Source organism: Daphnia pulicaria, chromosome 8 (assembly GCF_021234035.1).
Source record: "Daphnia pulicaria isolate SC F1-1A chromosome 8, SC_F0-13Bv2, whole genome shotgun sequence".
NCBI classification, from domain to species: Eukaryota; Metazoa; Arthropoda; class Branchiopoda; order Diplostraca; family Daphniidae; genus Daphnia; species Daphnia pulicaria.
In genome coordinates, this window is record NC_060920.1 from 4,119,295 (window position 1) to 4,138,327 (window position 19,033).

The following is a 19,033-nucleotide window of genomic DNA, read 5'->3' on the forward strand; positions in this document are numbered from 1 at the left end:
CCACCGGTAAAGGGAGAACTCAGGCGACAGGGCCATGCAGTTTTGCCGTGGTTTTGTGATTCGACTTGTCAAAGACATTGCCACGCCCATCATTACCGTAAAAGGTAGAAATTCTTCCATTCCGGATTCAATCCAGCTAATTTATTTATTTCCATTCAATTTTTCCTCAATTCATTAAAATCAAAGCCATCTAGCGTTCCAGGCTTAAACCTTTTTTTTCAATTTTTTCTAATTTTACTTCGTTATGGTGTGTGTGTTTTTTTTTAACAATATTGTGGTGCAGAAAGTGCTTGTTAAAATACTTAAATTATTAAAAAATGCATACTTTGGACCAAGAAATATTGATTTTATAACGTGACTGAAAGGGTTATCACCGATCCACACCGATCCACTGAGGATAATTCCATCAAAGCTTTGATTTGTCCGATTGACGAATTGTAGTTGATGGAGCGTGAATAGCAACCGGCATCGGCGCGCAGTGCCCCACATTTAAAGAAGATTCACTATCGTGTACAATTGAGGTCGATCCTGTTTTTATGGAAAGATAATGAATCAGATCATATATTTGTCTTTAATTGAAAATTTAACTATTTGGCCTGATGTCATATCGAAGTAAACGTAAATTGGGTCATCGCCAACACTTTGACCGTCCGGATCGATCCAGTGCATTCCGGATGAAAGCGAAGGATCGGCCGCACGAAGTTCTCTACATGTCCTTGGGATTCCGCTCTTTCCAGATGATTGAATTGAAATTTCTTTTTTAACTGAAAATCATTTTGAATCAGCGGAAACTGGAAGTTCAGCCGCTTCCAACAGGGAAGTTATAATTCTTTCTTGGTCCTGAATTTTGACTTCTAGTAGCATTTTTGGCTTCTAGTTGTATTACTTTCAATGCCAAATCTTGTCTTAGTTTATTCTGTCATAGAAAAGCGGAAATATTTACCCACAGTGAAACTCGGAATTAAACTAAACAGTAGACTTACATTTAGTTCGAGTTTCAGCTCGAGTTGTGTCACCTTTTCTTCAAGTTGAGCATTTTTAGCCTCAATTTTGGTTTCTAGTCTCACTTCCAATTCTTGCAGTTTGTCTTCCAAGGAAAATCTGGTAAGAGCAGAGGAAAAAATTTCCCCACAGCTCAAAATCAACATTAAACCAAAACAGATTGACAAACGAGCCATTTTGACTCGATTTTCTTCAATCCAATAGCGTTGTGTAACAAAAGCGACACGTAACAATCGATAGAAAACCCCACTTTCTAGTTGAAATACCTTTTGTGCGGTGTTATCAATCGCCTATCCGCCAAAAGAGTCCATAAATAAAAGATAACTAACCGACATTATTTATTCGAAATTTGGTTTTTACTGTTGTGCAACATATTTCTTTTTTTATTATTTGAGTTCATATAATCGAATTATTGTATAAAAAATTTTGCAAAGAAATACCGCTTATTGAATTGGAGTCTATTGAATTTCCTCCCGTTCCCGTTTGTCCGTGAGAAGGAAAAACGTTTAGTCGGACAAAATGTGTCCATATGAAAGAATTCAATTTCTTTGAATGCGCTCTAACCCGATCGGATGCAAAGGATAATTATAAGATCTGTTGAATCTCCTAGATCCTTTCTAGAATGGTCCAAACGTTAATAAAAGCCAACGTGTTTAACGTGTTGGAGTCGATCGAAAATCCTCCCCTTCCCCTTCGTGAAATCCTGCGCCCGTGAGAAAATAATTGAAGTAAAAATAAATCATTTAAATATAATTATACAGTGAAAACCCTGTTAAAGGTAAACGAGTCGTGTAGATTTCATATATTTTATTCGTTTCTCTCGGTCGACTTTCACCTGAATTCCATTTTTTGTAGGGAGTGTATACTTTTTCCTCTTGTATTTTAATAGCTATTTAGAAATAAAGGGAAAGTATTTGCTAGCTTTAACTTGACTTTGCCGTGTTCACTTTAAGAGTAGAAACAATTTTCCCGAGTTCCAAAACCGGAAAATTTAAACGTCATAGCTTGTGGCTCAATCTGCATTTGAATGGTGGTACTCAGTTTCACAATTTGATTCAATTTGTGACAAAATCCGAAGTTTTATAACACTGGTTCAAATTGTGTTGAGATTTTGTCAAATGCAGAGTTTTCATTTCCAAAATTATTAAATTTTTTTCTGGGCAGTAGATTAGATACCAATAGGAATTCATTTCTGACAACTGTTATTCATATTTTTGATCTACCATTTTACCAACTTATCAAAGACTACGCTATTTTCTATTTTGTCAAACATTTATTATGCAGAGTCGAGCTTCAATTGGCATCACTGCTTCCCAATTTCTTGCGAATATCAGTGTCGCAACTAAAGTGTCGCAATTAAATGTAATTGAAAATTGAAATTGTTGGTCTTTCATTTTTAAAAGGCCGTTGCTTTTTCGTCATTTTCACACCGAGCGAATAGATGGCGCGTCTGTCCATTTCATGCGGGTGTGGCCGGATAAATTCAAATTTTATGTGTAATTTTTAAATTGTTTTCGAAAAATTCCAAACCGTAAAATATGAATCCGAGGCGAATGAATTATCTCCTATTTCTAGTCCACCCTCTATATTGTAAATGTGGCAATCAAATTTGGTTTTCGTCTCATCACGTCCACATTGTTACAGATAGAAAATAGAAAATTGGTGTGTGCATTGAAAATGTTTAGTTGCATCCACAGTTCAATTTTCTTAAAGAAATTCCGATCCCTTAACGAATTGGAGTTGATCAAATTTCTTCCCCCTTTGTAAAATCCTGTGTCCGTGAGAAAGAAATAATTAAAATTTTATAAAATCAAATAAAAATAGTGGAAAACTTTTATTAAAGATAGACGAGATGTGTAGTTGCATCGTTTTCGTTTTGATTACAAGCGACATTTTTTTATTAAAAAATATGCAATTTTTATATCTGGCAATCAAATAGAGTTTTCACGTCCCTTGCCCTTATTTTTAGAGATAGAAAAGCCCATTTTTTTGAACGATTACTAAACAAATTATTTGAAAATTTCAATCTGTAAAGGAATTAGAGGCGAATGAATTTTCTCACATTTCTTGTCCACCTGTATTTTGTAACTTTTGAATTTTCAATCCCTCCCCCCCCCCCCCCATCTAAAATTCCCTTCCCACAATGTTCGTGTCGATATGAAACAAAAATGTTTGGGTCGAAAATTTTTCGTGTCGCCGATGAAGTTGAACCTCAAAGTGACGCCACAATTTCCTCCCCCAACATAAAACCCGTGAAATGGGTGTGGTGGGAACTGTCGTCATGCAAAGACGATGAACCAGTGTACCAAATCTCCACCCAGACTTGATCGCCTTTTTTCAAGTTCAGCGTCGACTGGAGGGTCACCGGATTATATTGATCAACGGGGTCGTTATTCTGTGAAACAAAACTCGCCCCGATTGGATTACTGTTCAAAGAAAGAAAAGAATTTAACGAAGCCGAAGATAAAAGACGCGCCGTTCCCGCGAAAGAGAAAAAATAAATTCCCGGTCGCGGTGCCGTGAAGATCCCAGACGTCAAATCCATGGCATTTCCCTCGTTCACCATCGCCAAATCGAACGGGATCGGAGTTGATTCGTTGTAAAATGTATAATTTCTCTGGACGTAGAAATGGACGGGCGCAGATTTGACGTCGGCGTATCCAATCCATTTCTGTTTGTCTGTAAACAAAAAAAGATTTAGATGAACAATAACAAATGAAATTAAAACATGTCGTACCATTTTGATTAGCAAAAAAGTTGCAGTAAATCATTTCCATCTTCTTCGCTCCTTTTACGGAAAAGAATCCGCTCAGTTTATGTCCCGTTCGTTGTAGATCCGCACACGAGGTTGGCATTTTACCAATGTCGACTAATTCACTCGTTCGGGCTGTTAAATTCAAATTCTTTCAATTAGTCAATAAATTTAAATTTTGGCTGGCCAAATTTGGCAAATTTGGTGGCCAAATCCGCAACGGCGGACTTTGTTCTGTTCAATTCCGTTCTCGTTGAGGCCAAACTTGTTTTTGTAGTTTTCAAATCAGTTGAGGTTGCTGAACCATTTTATTCGATTAAAATTAAAACAATTTCAAATAATAAAACATAATTATTTTACCTCTTAGATCTTTTTTTAAATTTTCGGCGGTAACTTTTAATTCTTGACCAAATCGATCCGAATTCGCTACACAATCTAAGAAAACAGAATTAATTAAACAAGACTATTTTCAACAAAATTCGATTCGTCGTGAAATTTACTTTTGAGTTCAGATGACAAATTTCCGGTCGTGATTTTCGTTTTCGCCAATTCTTTTTCGGTCGCTAAATTTAATTTATTGAAAAGGTTTTTGCATTCGTATATTTATCGGATTTTTTAGTACAACAAAAAAATACCATTTAATTTTGCAGATAAATCATCGACGGTTTTGATGAAATCTGCACTTGTTTTCACCGAATCCTGCTTAGCCTCTGTGTGTAACAAGCAGCATAATTACGTGCGTGAAACCATTTTAAAAATTTAAATTTAATTTCCAGTAAAATAATGAAATACCATTTAACTTTATAAAGAGATCATTGACATCGGTCTTCGTTTTCTCCAAGTCGATTTCGGTTTCCCCCAACTCCTTTTTAGTCCCTGTTTAATCACAACATTTTATAAATTTAATTTTTCGTAAATTCTTAAATAATTTAAAATACCTTCTAATTTATTAGTAAAATCAATTCGCGTTTTAGTTAAATCGCTCTTCGCATTTCTCAGTTCGATATTCATCTTCACCAAGTTGTTCACAGTTGTACTTAACAGCTCAGTAGTGGCTAAAATTCAATTAAAATAATTCAAATTAAATTTAGTAAATTTATTTTGCAAAATTTATTTTAAATAACCTTTGAGTTCCTCCTTCAAATTGTTCCATTCGTCAGTGACGGTCAATTCTGTGTGTTCTAAAAATTTTATCGGTGCCGACAGTTCAGCGGTCGTGTAACGAACACGAACGCTGCGATCTTGAAACGATTGAGAATCACGAAATTTGCCCAAATTGATTCGGCTCAGTTGCATCGGTTTGGGCACGAATTTCTCTCCGTCCCATTGGACGTAGTCTCTACTTTCTTGTAATAATTTTGCGATTTCTTCTTTCATAATTTCGACTCGCCGGGAGCTATCGGAATCTTGTGCCATTTTCCCTGAAATGACTGAACTGATTCTGTCCGCGTTAGCCCAACTGTTTGAGTCGAAATTGTGTTGGATTATTTCTTTATTCTCTAACTCTCTGTCGTGTTCATCAGAGTTGGTTTTTGCCCTGTCAGTCTTCTCGTTTTCTCGTTCGGCATTGTGCGTGTTACTATTTTCCGGTCCGACTTTAACGCCAAAATGAATGCCCCACCCACCGCCATCGACTTCCGTGTCGACTTTGTTTATATTCGACTTGTCATCGCGAGTTTGATTGCGGCTGGTTTGCCCTTGGTCCGTTGCTTCTGATCTTCTACTTTCATTTTCATTTGCATCTTTCGATTGATTTTCGCGACGAATTTGTTCCTCACGTCTTCTTTCCTCGTCTTTATTACTTGAAGTTAATTTTTCGGTTATTTCAGACAGCCTCTCCGCTTTCTGAAACATGTCCGCCAATTTCTTTTGAGTTTCCGTGTCCAGTTTGTTGAGGATTTCGTTCAAAGTTTTTGTCGTCTTGTCCGGCCGGTAATTATCTTCATTCCAAAAAACAGAGTCCCACATTTTGTCACTTTGCTCTTTGATGGTAGTCCTGGATGTGACCAGCAAATCCTTTAAAATATTTGAAATTTGAAACTCCGTATCAGGCGACCCGACCTCAGAGTCGTCAAATGTGTCCATTCGGATGTTGGTGGCCGTTTCCGTCAACATTTTCTTCTCGTCGTTGGCCGTCAGAAAAATTTCTTTTTTGTCTCCAAATTTCTGTAAAAGAGTCGAGACCATTTGACCGGAAGTGACGCTGTCGATGCGGATGGTCGTCTGTTTGGTTTGCGACGTCTGCGATGACAAACTGTAAAGAAGTTTGAAATGGTCAAATTGTTCGGGGTCGGATCGCATTTCACTGGCCAGTTCGTCGCAGATTTTCTGTTCAAAACACGACAGAGAAAGTCTCAGAGTTTTGCTCTTGTCATAATTCGTCCACACTGGCGATAGCGAATAATCTGTTGCGGGTGTGTTGCTAGTAAGAATGACCTTCTCCAAGGGAATGACTCTCACTTGATTTGATTTGATTTGATGACCGACGATTTCGTTCAAATATTTCACAACTTCATTTTCGACTTTGTCGTTCCACATTTCCACACGAAATCTCATCTCTTGTTGTTTCGTCACTCTGTTCAATCTACTAACGGCACTTTTGTGGTCCAGTAGCGCAATGGGGGAGTAGAAATATTTTTTCTTACTGTCGGTCGTCGTTGCCTTGTGATTATTGGCGTGTTCGTAAATTTCAACGAGAAAGTTGCCGTACTTCATGGAACTTAACGTATCAGGTGAGATTTGCAGTTTCGCCCAAGAAGAAGAAGCACCGGGGTTGTCTGATTGGCACTTACAGCAAACGGCAGCCAAAAATATGACGAGGATGCACCTCATGGATGTAATTGCCATTTCTGTTAGTTTTATCGACACTTATTTGACGTTTAAACTGAACGGGGACTCGGGAATTACTGCGTATTCATACAGAACGATTTTGCAGACTCATTCGACTGGGTTTGTGTTTGACAGCAGTGCGTGTCCAAGGTTCACGATAAAAACTTGTTTATTTATTTTTCGTGGGCGCGATAAAAGTCCAGGATCGAGTGGAAGAAAATACAGAAATGTAATTTAATATTCCTGACGAAATTCACAGTTTTATTTTTGTGTTTTATTTTTAACTAAAACGAAACATATTTTTGTGTGTGGAATTCAAGCGTTTCACCTTTCATTTTTATGTGATTTCAAGCTGCGATATCATTCGCAATATCATTAGGACAGATATCATTCGGCAAACTCATTCGAATGGGTTTTTCCAAGGGTTTTTAAGTTTCGGCCAATTTTAGTTCAGCCTCGAGATTTGAAAGATAAAATAGAAGTGTCATTTGATATTCCCGCCGAGGTTTTATAATCTTGCGTATTAAACAAGTTCACGATTCTTTAAAACACGATATACCAATCAAATCAAATAAAACAAGCTGGCAGATTAGATCAATTTCGAATGCCACTAATTTTGTAAAATAAGTTTTTTCTTCAGAATTTGCCACACCAACTGATTTCTACCCAAAACCTAGGCGCACCCAAAGTCATAGATAAATGATCTTATATTACATAAAATTATTTGTTATACTCGTGAGCCTATCCCGCATACCCAAATTGTGGGATCAACTATTTTTAAAATCAACTTTTTATCAGACATTTTGAAGACATATTTCAACGTTTGTTTGTTTTGCACCTCATTTCTAAATTTGGAGGGCATTTTTTTTAAATCTTTTTAATGGGATCGCCGACCAAACAAAACATCTCATAAATATCTTATGGTGAATATCTAGAACATAAAAAAAAAAATAGATAAAAAATATATTTGATCTCCCTGTTCCCGCTCGCTCAGCTTGACGGACATTTGCAAATCTTGAGTTTCGACCTCCCTTCCATAGGTGTCGTATTGACAGAGTAACTCCCCCCTACTCACCCTCCTTCTGGCTACGACAAATAGCTTTAGGCCTAATATACTAAAGTAATTAAACTGATGATTTGATTATAGCTTGTAGAACTGTTAGGATGTTTTTTTTTTTTTCATTATAAAGAAATGGTCGTTCACATTTCAGTCGTTGCTTGCGGTAACTTCCCTCTTGACACGTAGCCCGATACGACGGGACAGGCGGAATAATCACAGGTGATGATAAAGAGCTAACTGAATTACGATCGCAGTAAATCTCGAAGTCGCCCATGTCTTGCCTCAGATGTAATCTCTCGTCAGGATCGCAGGGCCCTTTTGTTCCGATTTCCCAACACTTTTTGGCAATGTGAACGCCGGCATCCGGACTCCAGTACACGTGTCGACCGTCAGCTGGGCATCCGCCGGAATTTTCTTCGCACTGCGGGATGTTGTTGCGCAGCACAAACCATTGCCCGTTTGGACAGGGACCCTAATTTTGGGGAGAAAACGTCCCAAACATTTTTCCTTATTTGTTTTAATTAGCTGGACGAAATACCTGCGTATTTTGCGTATAGCATTTCTTCTTTTGGACGGAGTAAATGACCCGGAGGTCCGACTTTTCTTTGGCCGATTCCAACGGCAAACAGTCGCAAAATCCTTGATTTTTTGGTCCGTCGTTCAGCTCCTTGTTTTCCGGACAGTGTTCGGTGGGACCGACGGAAATGCATGGACCTTTGAAGAATATTTCATCGGGAGACTCGCAGGGTCGTTCGCTTTGAAATTCAGTTAATTACAACATTGCGCAAATTCATTAATTAGCGAAATTAAAAATATACTTGGACAGAAAAAGTAGCCGAGCCGTGTAGATTCTCAAATCTTCTTCTTCCTGCTTCGATTGAGGAACCCGGAAGTCGAAAAATGCACTGGACTTGTTGAATATGCGCAGCCAGGCTTCTTTGAAATAAATTAAAAGTTTCGGCGACAATTCCGTTTCGCTCGATTCCAGCTCATCGTCCAGCGATTTGAGACGATTGATCAAATCATCTTTCGTTTCGCTTCTCTTTGGCGGATGCAGCAGGGTCAGGTTGCTCACAGGCCGGATCGATTCCAGCTTAGTGTCCTCCGACGACGAAGGATCGGTTTCATTCGTCTCTGATCCAGCATTAAGTTTGATCTTGTTTTCCTCTTCCGGCGGAGGTAAAAAATGAGCCTCATGACAAAGGCTGCTGTCACTTGAAAATTTGATTCCACCCACCCACCCGAAATAAAATATTACATCATTCATAACTGTCAGATTGGATTACAATTTTCTTACTTTGCGAGAAGAAGTAGGTCGGCCAGGTGTACGAGTCGGGTCCTTCGCTGATGGCGGGCTGATGGAGTCGGCATCTTTGGACGTGTCTTCGATGCGGGACCAAAGGTCGACAATGTCGGACAGGAGACTCTCGGCCAACTCCACCGATTTCTTGTAATTGGCTCCGAGATGTTTCAGGATCTTTTTGAGTTTCTCGTTCGATTTGCTCATTTCTTTGTCGAGCAGCTCTTTGTGTTTCTCCAATTTTTTCTCGACGTTGATGAACAAGACGAGTGGCTCTCCGTCAGGATCGACCCTCCTAGCTAAAGGCTTCTCTATACTTGCTTCCGCAATCTGGCTGTTGTTTCACCTACAACAAAAGGAATATTAATTCTAAAGCGAATGTGCAATAATGATTCATTTCCAAGTCTCACCTCTTTGTCAGGATTTGGTAGACAAAGCAGATCGGAGAACAGCAGAACCAGACAGAAACTTTGAAATAAAAGTTTGATCCGCGTCATTTTCCTCAAGCCCCGTGTACTTTTGAATAAATCAGGGCCAGGATCATTTTACCGACGCCTTTCAAAATCCTGCGGTATATCAGATGAGAGCACACGCGAACATCCCCAACGCCCTTGTCACTATTGAACTCTGCAACAAGTTAGTTCCTTTAATATACTTTCCCGAGTCGAGCTTGAGAGCATGTGGAAAAATCAGCTTCATAGCAAGTATGAATATAATGGTAACATGGTCCGTTATAGCCGCGAGGCCATTAGAGTTCCACTAGAATTTTTATGGACAAACAAAAGTCTTGAGATTAACCCCGCGCGCCGAGATGAACCAAGAATTTATATACTCGACCAAGTTATTGTTCACGCCAACGCTTTGGTTTAAAGGGGTGTTAACGAAGGGGCTTGTAAAATAATTTCTGGGCTGAGGGGGGAACTAGAAATTCTTTATCTTTATTTGACCTAGACGATATACTTGCGCGCGAGCCTATATCATCCAAATGAGGCTCTTGATGCTTCAAAACATTTTCACGGGTGTAATTACTTCTAAATCGTGTCAAACTGTTTAGATTTCGTTCGAGAGAGACCTAAATTGTTGTTGATGTTCGCCCTTATAACAATAAAGGCCTGCCTGTTACGAAGTAGAACTAAGTTCACTATGACGAGTCACCTTCGGCTCGAATCCTCACAAATTTTACCTGCCTTTAACATTATACATCCGCCTTTTTTTTTGTTTTCAAAAGAGTTTGGATAAATCCGCCGAGCGATAACAGGGTTAGCATTGAAGCACCAGTGGACGGTGGCATCTTATCTTCCATTAAACATAGGGCGGATGGCTTGAAATAATTAATTCACCGAGATAATGACATGCCCTGTTAGCTTAGATTCTTCAGTCCCCCAACTAGGCCTACTTGTTAAGAAAACAACAACATCAAATTCACCTGTGCAATAAGGTAAAAAAGCCATATACTCCATTTCAATAATTGATTCGGAAGATTAGAGATGGAGAGAATGGATGGCTGACTCCGGGAGTAATGTACATGTCACCGTTGCCATTATTGACAACCGATTCAGACTTCGATGAAGTAAGGATGTAGTTTTTAATACATGAGCGTCTTTGCTCTTTGGCTCTTAATATTTAATGTTGTAAAGGAATTGGTGCGTATTACATGTCTCACAAAATTATAATCACTTATTATCGTCTCACTAAAATGATAAGATATTCACAGCAGAGGTTATATATACCTTTCTGCTTCAAAGTAACGCGGGAAAAAGATTCGAATAATTGGTTAATCAAAGAAGATATTAATCCGGTTCTTTCGAGAAACGGATTAATTCAACTTGTCAAAGTAAATCCTATATCAAGGTTGTCACATGCTGATGGGGAATCTAGGCCTTAAAAAATAGGGGGTTAATGACGTCATTGATACAAATAGTAGTCCTACACTGAGGGGGCACTTATAATTGTCATGCGTGCAGGATACTGTGCACTCCGCAGTCCGCACAATGGGCGGACATGTTGATGATGCCAGGAACGTTACACCTCCGTGGGGAACAACACACTCGAATTCCAAATAATGGATCAGAACTTTATATTACGAGCCCAGGAGATTTTTCGGTCATCGATCGTCGCCGTCGGACTATTTCTGAACGTTCTCGTGTTCTCCGTAGTGAGTCTGTCACGAAAGTTGCGTTCTTACCCCCTCCACATTTTCTGGGCCGCCATTTCCATCTTCGAATGTCTTTTCCTAGTCGAGTACGCCCTAGAATACTGTACCTGGAATTGGCCGTTGTCCTCGATCACGACGGCCAGGCCTGTCGGATTTTACTTTTAATTTACCCGGTCGACTACTCCCTGCTGTTGTCGTGTCTCCTGCTGGCCGCCATCGACCGATACGTGTCGATTGTGCGCTACGAGTGGTTACAAGGCGAACGTCACTAATCGCTGGGTCGATCACCATCGTGTCCGTCGTGTCGTTTTCCATCATCATCAGTCCGTTTTGGACCGGCTATCAATCAATTGACAAGTGCACCGTCAATTTGACTCACGGGAATCGGGTTTTTGTGTGGAACTTGTTGCTGGGACTCATTTGTGTCGTTCTCCACTTGAACATTTTCATTAGGACGAGAGCTCTCGTCCAGCAGTATGTGCCCAGCTCTCGGCAGACGCCCATAACGGTCAGATTTGTACGATCGACCATCGGCCCTTCCAACGCCAGTTGTGGTATAACTTTTTAAACATTTATTTATTCCTGCACTTGATCCCGTTCCCAGTAACCGGCTTTATTCGATCCCTGGTGGATGAAGTCTGTAAGGATCAAATTTTTATAAATTCCGCGGGAGTGAGACAAGCCAAAATAATAATTTGATTTGTTTATATTAAACAGAACTAGCGGTTATGAACAAGAATAATTTCCCCGCGTCAACGGAAAGAGTATTTATCACGATTCCCGAAAATCTAACCGCCGACAAACGGGATTCTTTGCTACCCCAGTCGCCCGTCCACCGTCACCAGCCGGCGCTGAACGATTAAAGTCGAAACGTTTTAAAATCCATCGACTGGAAATTCAGGCGGCCTTGATCATGTCGGCCAACATCTTGCCGTTTTCACTGTGCACTTTCCCCCGTTTCCTGTTACGCCATCGCCCTGTACTGGTGCCTCCGGCTGGACGGTGACTTCGACACCATTTTCCTCACGTGGACGTATATGTGGGACTTGTTCATGCTGCACAGCATCTACAATCATGTTTATGAGCACCAGTCCCGAATTCTGGAAGGCCCTCCTCCGCATCACGAGGAAATGGACTAAATTGTTTCACGTTGGTTTTCACGACTAGAATTAGGATTTAATTATCGAGTGGTTTGGAATGTTTACTTGTTTACCCGAAATTCTTTCGCCAACATTTCTTGTTGCATAAATTTGCTCCGTTTCAGTCTTATCAGCTCATCCACATCGCATGTTCTGTTTGTAACATCGAAGTGGCCGAAAGGGCTTGCGCATTTGGTCGAGTCTTTCGCGGTATTTGCATACATACTCTCCTACCTGTTGCGCCATTTTTCATATAAGATGTAAAGGCTACAAGCTTCCCTAAAATGATAACAACATTTGTGTTAATAAAGTTTTCTATTGACGTCGATTCCTTTTTACTAGTATACGTTTTATACTGCTTATTCTACCAGCAATAAAAAATGGCTAGACAGCTAGTCAATTCTAGGCAATCAATAGGTTTTGAGCCGCGGTACTGTCCATACTTTTTGCCGTATGTAATTCTAAAAATAACTCTAATAAAGGCCGAATAGCGCTGACCTATTGCCGCGAAAACGTATATTCCGCGCATGCGAAACGGAATATACCTGCCTTAATGTCCGAAACAGTTTTCAAGATATTAGACTGGTAGATTGATTGCTTAGTCGTTGATAACACACCAAGATGGACACTTGCACCTGCTTGCACCGTCAATTTGACTCACGTGCTTTCGGTCAATGTCTGGAATTTGTTGCTCTCTTCTACAATTCAAAATCTTCCACACGACCAAGACGCTCGTTCGAAATTACGTCCCGAAATACCATCGTTCGCTATCCGTCAGCGTCAAATTCGTTCAGTCCATTCCGCCGGCTGATAGTGGAAATTCCGCTAAATCTGGAATCGATTCGGTTTTACCTTTTGTTTTGGTATTCCGATTGAATGAACAATTCTTAGGAGAGAGAACGGAGTCGAGAGTTTCCATCACATTCCACGAACCGCCTGATCCTGATGGAACTTTAAACGGAGGTGATCGAATGGATCAGCTGCCGTCAGTCCGGGATCTGGAAGACGCCAGATGTTTTTCGTGGAAACCAAAAGGATCCCGGATCGAACCCGGGACTCCTGAATGCCATGCCAGTGTTATGCATCAATGCTACACTTGTTCTTATTAATATGAAACAAAGGGAATATTCAAGCTTCCCTACTAGCACACAATGTCCACAGGACGTTCTATGGATATCCTGTGAACGAAAACCGTCCGTCTGTTTAGCGTCAGCTACGGATATCCTATGGATGGAATGTTTGGATCAAGAAAACACGGTCCATACTGGGATGTCCTATGGATGTCCATCGGTACCAATCTGGGATGTGAAATTAATCGTTAGTTTCAGATCCTTATTCTGATATCCATACGATGTCCAATACTCATCACGAATGTACGGCTGACTTCACATCCGAGATTGGTACCAGATGGACATTCATAGGACATCCCAGTATGACCATCCGCGACCAACCGTTATCTGGATCAAAATATACCATCCATAGGATATCCGTAGCTAACGCTAAACGGACAAACGGAAAATGGACCGTCGGATATCCAATGGACGTCCTATGGACAATGTGTGCTAGTAGGGGGCCTGTGTCTTGTTATGCCATTGTCACTTACCGGTGTATCCAGCTGGAGGTTAACCTTGACAACATTTTGGTAACATGGAATTATTTTTGGGACACGTTCCTGCTTCACAGTGTTTATAATCCAATCATGCACATGGCGACCTGTTCGGAATTTTGGTGGGCGTTTCGTCACATCGCCAAGAAGTTGTCAAACAAATTTCGTTTTGGTTAACGCAAGACGCAATCATATTTTTAGTTTATTCTGCACTCGTTGCTGTTAACGGTGATTGTCACCACAAGTGGCTTGCGCAGCTGGTGAACTTGCTGAATTGCATATTCCTCACAATCCTGACCTATCGTCGTCTCCTGACTACGTACGTACGCTGTATTGCTTTTAGGTGGGTCGGTGTATATCGTGTGCGTGTGGCGGGTAAATCGTGTACTATACCCGTGTATTTCGTCTGCTCCGCCCTGTAAGGGGAGGGGCTTAAGACCGTGTATTCTACACGGTCCAGGTATATCGTGTGTATTTCTTATTTTGTTTTGTTTTCCTCAGTTCTCTTTTCTTGCTATTTATAACGAAAGGGTTTTTTTTCACGGGGTTTAGGTTTTTTTTGGGGGAATTTGACATGTGAATTTCTTCAGCTGTCCGAGAAGTGTGTGGAATTCAAATGTAAAATTTTATTTTTTAAAATGTTTATTCATGCAGTGTGATCTGTTGTCGTTTCTTGTTAATTATTTCTTTGTCTTTTTTTCTTTCTTTTTTGAATGGTGTGTATTGTGAGAAGTCGAATTTGGTAAAAAGTTTTTCATAGGTTATTAGGGGAGACTGGAGTAAAACGGGACGGTTTTCGTTTGCCCCCTATATCTCCCCAACTAATCATTTAATTTCTTTAAAAATTTTTTTTATGTATTCCCTATTGTAATGTACCCCCCATATTTTTTGTATAATTTTATTGCGAGCCCGAAGGGCGAAGCTAATAATCGCATACGCAGAAAAAAAAAGCCATGTCACTTTGTCTGTATGTATGTATGTATGTATGTAACGCTCCATAGCTCGGGCGTTTTACGACACATTTAGGACTTTTTGGTCTTAAAAATTAAACAAAAAATATGCGGTGCAACCAGAACAAAAATAATTTCATTTACTTAATTAGTTCTCCTGTAATTAATGAAAAACTGTTAAAATAATTGCTTAACGACTAGTGACATCTGGCGGTGGCGACGACAACTTTTTCACCTTAGGTTTAAATTTCACTTTCCACTACATATGTAAGTGTCATTTATTTAACGTGTTAAGTTTAAAATTCATCCTTCTCGTCGAATAATTTTTATTGAAATATATTCGTAATGGATGGTTAACCATGAGTAAAATAATTTTACGAATATATTCCGCCCAATCAAATCACCACCAGATGTCCGTAGTATCGCCGTGATGACGCAATCTTTGATGTCCCATCCATGACGCAACAACCAGATTTGCATTTATGTTTTGCAGTTATTTGACTAAAAGATGGTTATTTTTAAATTCAATTATTGAACTTTATGTGTAAAAATTGGAAAATAAGAGTTAAGCAAACTAAACGATAAGATACCACCCGGTGGCGCCCTCACAGGTTGCACCTAAAAGTCAGTCCCGAACAACGGTTTTATTTTAATTGTTTTAGTTCTGGTTTCATGTGATAGTTTGTTCCCAATTATTCGTGAGTGTGTCGTGCATCTGCCAAGCAAAGACTTAGTGTACTTACTTCGTCCGTGCTGGTAGTTTTTCGTTCAATTTGTCTGTGTTATTGTCGGCCATGACACTCCATTACTCTCGTTCAGATCTTTTGGCTCTGAGCCTGAGGCCTACCCCCAGGCTCATGCCTGGCAACTACAGAATTTTCAGAGACCTTTGTCTGCTTGTGAGAATGTCAACAAGCCGATCACGCCGAAAGAAAAAGAAACGATGTGAGAAGTTGCTTAGTGATACTGATGCCAAACTTTTCTTAGTAAATGCAAGGGACCTCCGCAATTTCTCTTCCTGCACTAAAATTACCCGTCTACTCGCTGCGTCTTGTCCTGACCTGCTGGCGGTAACTGAGACTTGGTTTACTGATGCTGCTGGCGACCATGACGCCAGGTCTGTCTGCCCGCGCGGCTACTCAGCAGTGCAGAAGCCTAGAAACCTGGTTCTAACGAAAAAGAAGAGTGGTGGTGGTTTGGCTCTCTTCCACAAAAACTCAGTCAAAGTGACAGTATTGTCTGAGTTCCCTGATTTTCTTTCTTTCGAGTGCCTTGACCTTAGTGTTGCGATCAAATCTACAAAAGTCCGTCTCATCGTCATCTACAGACCACCGGATAAATCACGCGCCCAATTCATTGAAGAATTCTCTTCTCTACTGGAATCTACAGTTTCAGTCTCCTCGAAGCTATTGATCACCGGAGACTTCAATCTTCATGTCGACGCTCCAATCACCGACGCGTATGCCAATCATTTTCTGACTCTCGTCGAGTCTTTTGGCTTGCAGCAACACGTGAACCAACCCACACACAACGATGATCACATTCTCGACTTGGTTCTCTCCCGTCAGTCGGAATCCCTGGTGAAATCCACTCACGTTGATGACAGCTTAGGTCGGAATATCTCTGATCACTCTGCTATCAAGTGTGTGCTCAACATCCGACCTCCCCGTTGGCCGACTAAGACCATCACCTTCAGGTCGTTCAAGTCCATTGACTTGGACGCTTTTCTCTTGGACATTGACTCTCTTCCGTTGGTACAGTCTCCATCCGACTCACTGGATGGCCTTGTCACCCAGTACAACGATGGCATCCGCTCCACTATCGATCAACATGCTCCTCTTCAGACGAAAACCATTGTTCTCCGTCCTTCTGCTCCTTGGAGATCCTTTGAAATCCGAGGCCTTAAAGCGATGGCACGATGGGCTGAGCGAATGTGGCAGGCTGCTAGGAGAAAACGCGACCCAGCCAGTGAACGATTCCACAAAGTCTACAGAAAACACCGATTAAAGTACTCTACTACTCTTGACGCCGCCAGAACCGATTCAGTTCGGGAACGTGTGTCTGACTGTGGTGGCGATATGCGCGCACTTTTTCAACTGGTTGGCGACTTAACTGGCTCATCCTCACCCCCGGTTCTTCCAGATCGTCCCTGCATGCAGGAAGTTGTCGACGACCTAAGCGAATTCTTCTCGTCTAAAATCTCTACAATACGATCGAATTTGGACCGTGTGGCTGAGTCTACCTCGTCTCACACACTTCAGCACGAGCAGTCCTTCCTTCAGCTACATGAAGAAAACGACCTGCTCAAGTTTCGATCTGTGTCCACTGCGGAGGTGTCCAAACTTATTGAATCGTCGCCAACGAAGTCGTGTTCCTTGGACCCACTACCAACTCAACTACTCAAGAAGTGCCTCGTGGTCCTAGTTAGACCAATAACCGACATAATCAACCTTTCCCTTTCTACTGGCGCTTTTCCTTCCAGTCTGAAACATGGCATCATCACGCCTCTCCTGAAAAAACCAACTCTTGACCGGAACGTACTAGGCAACTTTCGTCCAGTATCAAACCTTTCATTTCTTTCGAAACTGATCGAGAGAGCTGTTCTCATGTTGCTGACTGAACACTTGTCTAAGTTCCACCTACTTCCGGTACACCAATCAGCCTACAGAGCCAACCATTCAACTGAGACAGCCCTACTCTCCTTATTTGATGACCTTCTCACCACAGCAGATCAAAAAGACGCAAGTGCTCTTGTTCTTCTCGACCTGTCTGCGGCATTCGACACAATTGACCACCAAATACTGCTTGAGAGACTGTCCCACTGTTTCGGCCTTTCTAGCACCGCTGTCAACTGGTTCTCATCATACTTAAGCAATAGAACGCAGTCCGTCCATGTTGGTGCATATACATCTGCTAGCGTTCATCTTTTGTTTGGCGTAGCACAAGGCTCCGTACTCGGCGGCCCACTGTTCATCATGTACGTCACACCTTTTTCTGAGGCTACGAAAACTGAAGGCGTGCAAGTTAGTCAGTTTTCAGATGACAAGCAGGCACGCTCACGTTTCGCTCTCAAGGAGGATTTCTCCTCCCAGTCTCAGTGTCGCACCCGCCTTGGCTGCTGGTTCGAAAAGACCGACGCCTGGCTCACCATCAACCGCGTCCAGCTCAACATTCCTAAAAGCACACTAATCTACACATACAACCCCGGTAAAGGCTCCACAACTCGTCACATTGATTCAACCCCTCTCCAGATTGGATCGTCACTAGTCCAGCCGTCCACAACGGCTTGTAACCTTGGTGTCATCATTGATAGTCACCTGACAATGGAAGCCCAAGTCAAGAAGACCTGCAGAGCCGCCAACTTTCATCTCAGCAGGATAAACAAGATCCGTCGGTTTCTCGATTTTTCCTCTGTCAAATGTGTTGTGAATGCTTTAGTTCTTTCTCGCCTCGAATACTGCAATTCTCTCTATCTTAATCTTCCATCTTCTCTCTTGAAGCGCCTTCAGCGTGTCCAAAATGCAGCGGTTCGTACGATTTTTAATCTTCGAAAACGTGAACATGTGTCTATACACCGCCAATCTCTTCGCTGGCTTGAAATCGCTGACCGTGCTAAACTCAAAGTTGCCTGTCTCACTTTTCGCTGCCTTAATGGCTCAGCCCCTCCCTATCTTTCTGATCTCATCTCCTGCTATTCCCCAAGTCGTGAACTCCGCTCCGGCGATAAAACTCTTCTCATTTGCAAACCTTATCGTCTCACTCTATTCGGCAAACGAGCTTTCTCATGCGCCGCCCCTCTTCTCTGGAATAGTCTACCCGACCCTGTCAGACAAGCCCCGAACTTGAACACTTTTCGTTCTCTTGTAATTCGTCACCTTCTGTCCAAAAACTGTAACTAAGACACACTATTTATTTCCGTTGTATTTGTCGACTGTACATATCTGCGTCATTTGACAATTCCTTAAAATGCGCGTTACAAATAAATCTAATCTAATCTAATCTAAAACGTTAATAACTTGCAAGGATATTGAACTGTGACAGAAAAATACCGTTTTAAGACCAAAAAGTCTGTGAAGAAAAGTGTGAACTGTGAATAAGTCCGAGTTAACAATAGGCCCTGAATTTTTCATTTAAGACAGTTTTCAACTGGCTTACGATTATCCCTTCGCGGCGAGCTGATAAGCTTGCTTTTCTATCTTAATAAACCATTTCCCCATAAAAGACCTTTTAAAAAGTTTAC

General features: G+C 41.1%; 2 protein-coding genes across 7 annotated transcripts; one reads left to right on the forward strand and one right to left on the reverse strand.

Annotated features, from left to right (window-relative positions):
- Positions 1-2,687: 2,687 nt before the first annotated feature.
- LOC124352561 (myosin-2 heavy chain-like) lies at positions 2,688-6,649 on the reverse strand. Of its 6 annotated transcripts, XM_046802093.1 has the most exons (9): positions 4,879-6,649; positions 4,693-4,809; positions 4,547-4,630; positions 4,390-4,464; positions 4,255-4,317; positions 4,115-4,189; positions 3,952-4,052; positions 3,740-3,893; positions 2,688-3,681 (listed from the first exon to the last, which is right to left on the reverse strand). In XM_046802093.1, the coding sequence occupies exons 1-9, from the start codon at positions 6,599-6,601 to the stop codon at positions 3,215-3,217; spliced, it is 2,859 nt and encodes a 952-aa protein (XP_046658049.1). In that variant the 5' UTR covers positions 6,602-6,649; the 3' UTR covers positions 2,688-3,214. The 6 variants fall into 6 exon arrangements, with proteins under 6 accessions (XP_046658049.1, XP_046658050.1, XP_046658051.1 ...); XM_046802094.1 differs by lacking the exon at positions 4,390-4,464; XM_046802099.1 differs by lacking the exon at positions 2,688-3,681 and having other exon boundaries at positions 3,746-3,890; positions 3,945-4,052.
- An 8,938-nt stretch (positions 6,650-15,587) lies between these two features.
- LOC124311881 lies at positions 15,588-18,692 on the forward strand. The gene has a single exon (XM_046776249.1). It carries the CDS (start codon positions 15,588-15,590, stop codon positions 18,690-18,692), a length of 3,105 nt encoding a protein of 1,034 aa, XP_046632205.1.
- The last annotated feature ends 341 nt before the right edge of the window (positions 18,693-19,033 follow it).

Coding starts and splice junctions, on each gene's coding strand:
- LOC124311881 (XM_046776249.1), top strand. CDS start 15,588: ATGACACTCCATTACTCTCGTTCAGATCTTTTGGCTCTGAGCCTGAGG.
- LOC124352561 (XM_046802093.1), bottom strand. CDS start 6,601: ATGGCAATTACATCCATGAGGTGCATCCTCGTCATATTTTTGGCTGCC. Junction 4,053..4,114: donor TTTAAAAAAAGATCTAAGAG/GTAAAATAATTA, acceptor AAAATGGTTCAG/CAACCTCAACTGATTTGAAA. Junction 3,682..3,739: donor CTTTTTTGCTAATCAAAATG/GTACGACATGTT, acceptor TTTTGTTTACAG/ACAAACAGAAATGGATTGGA.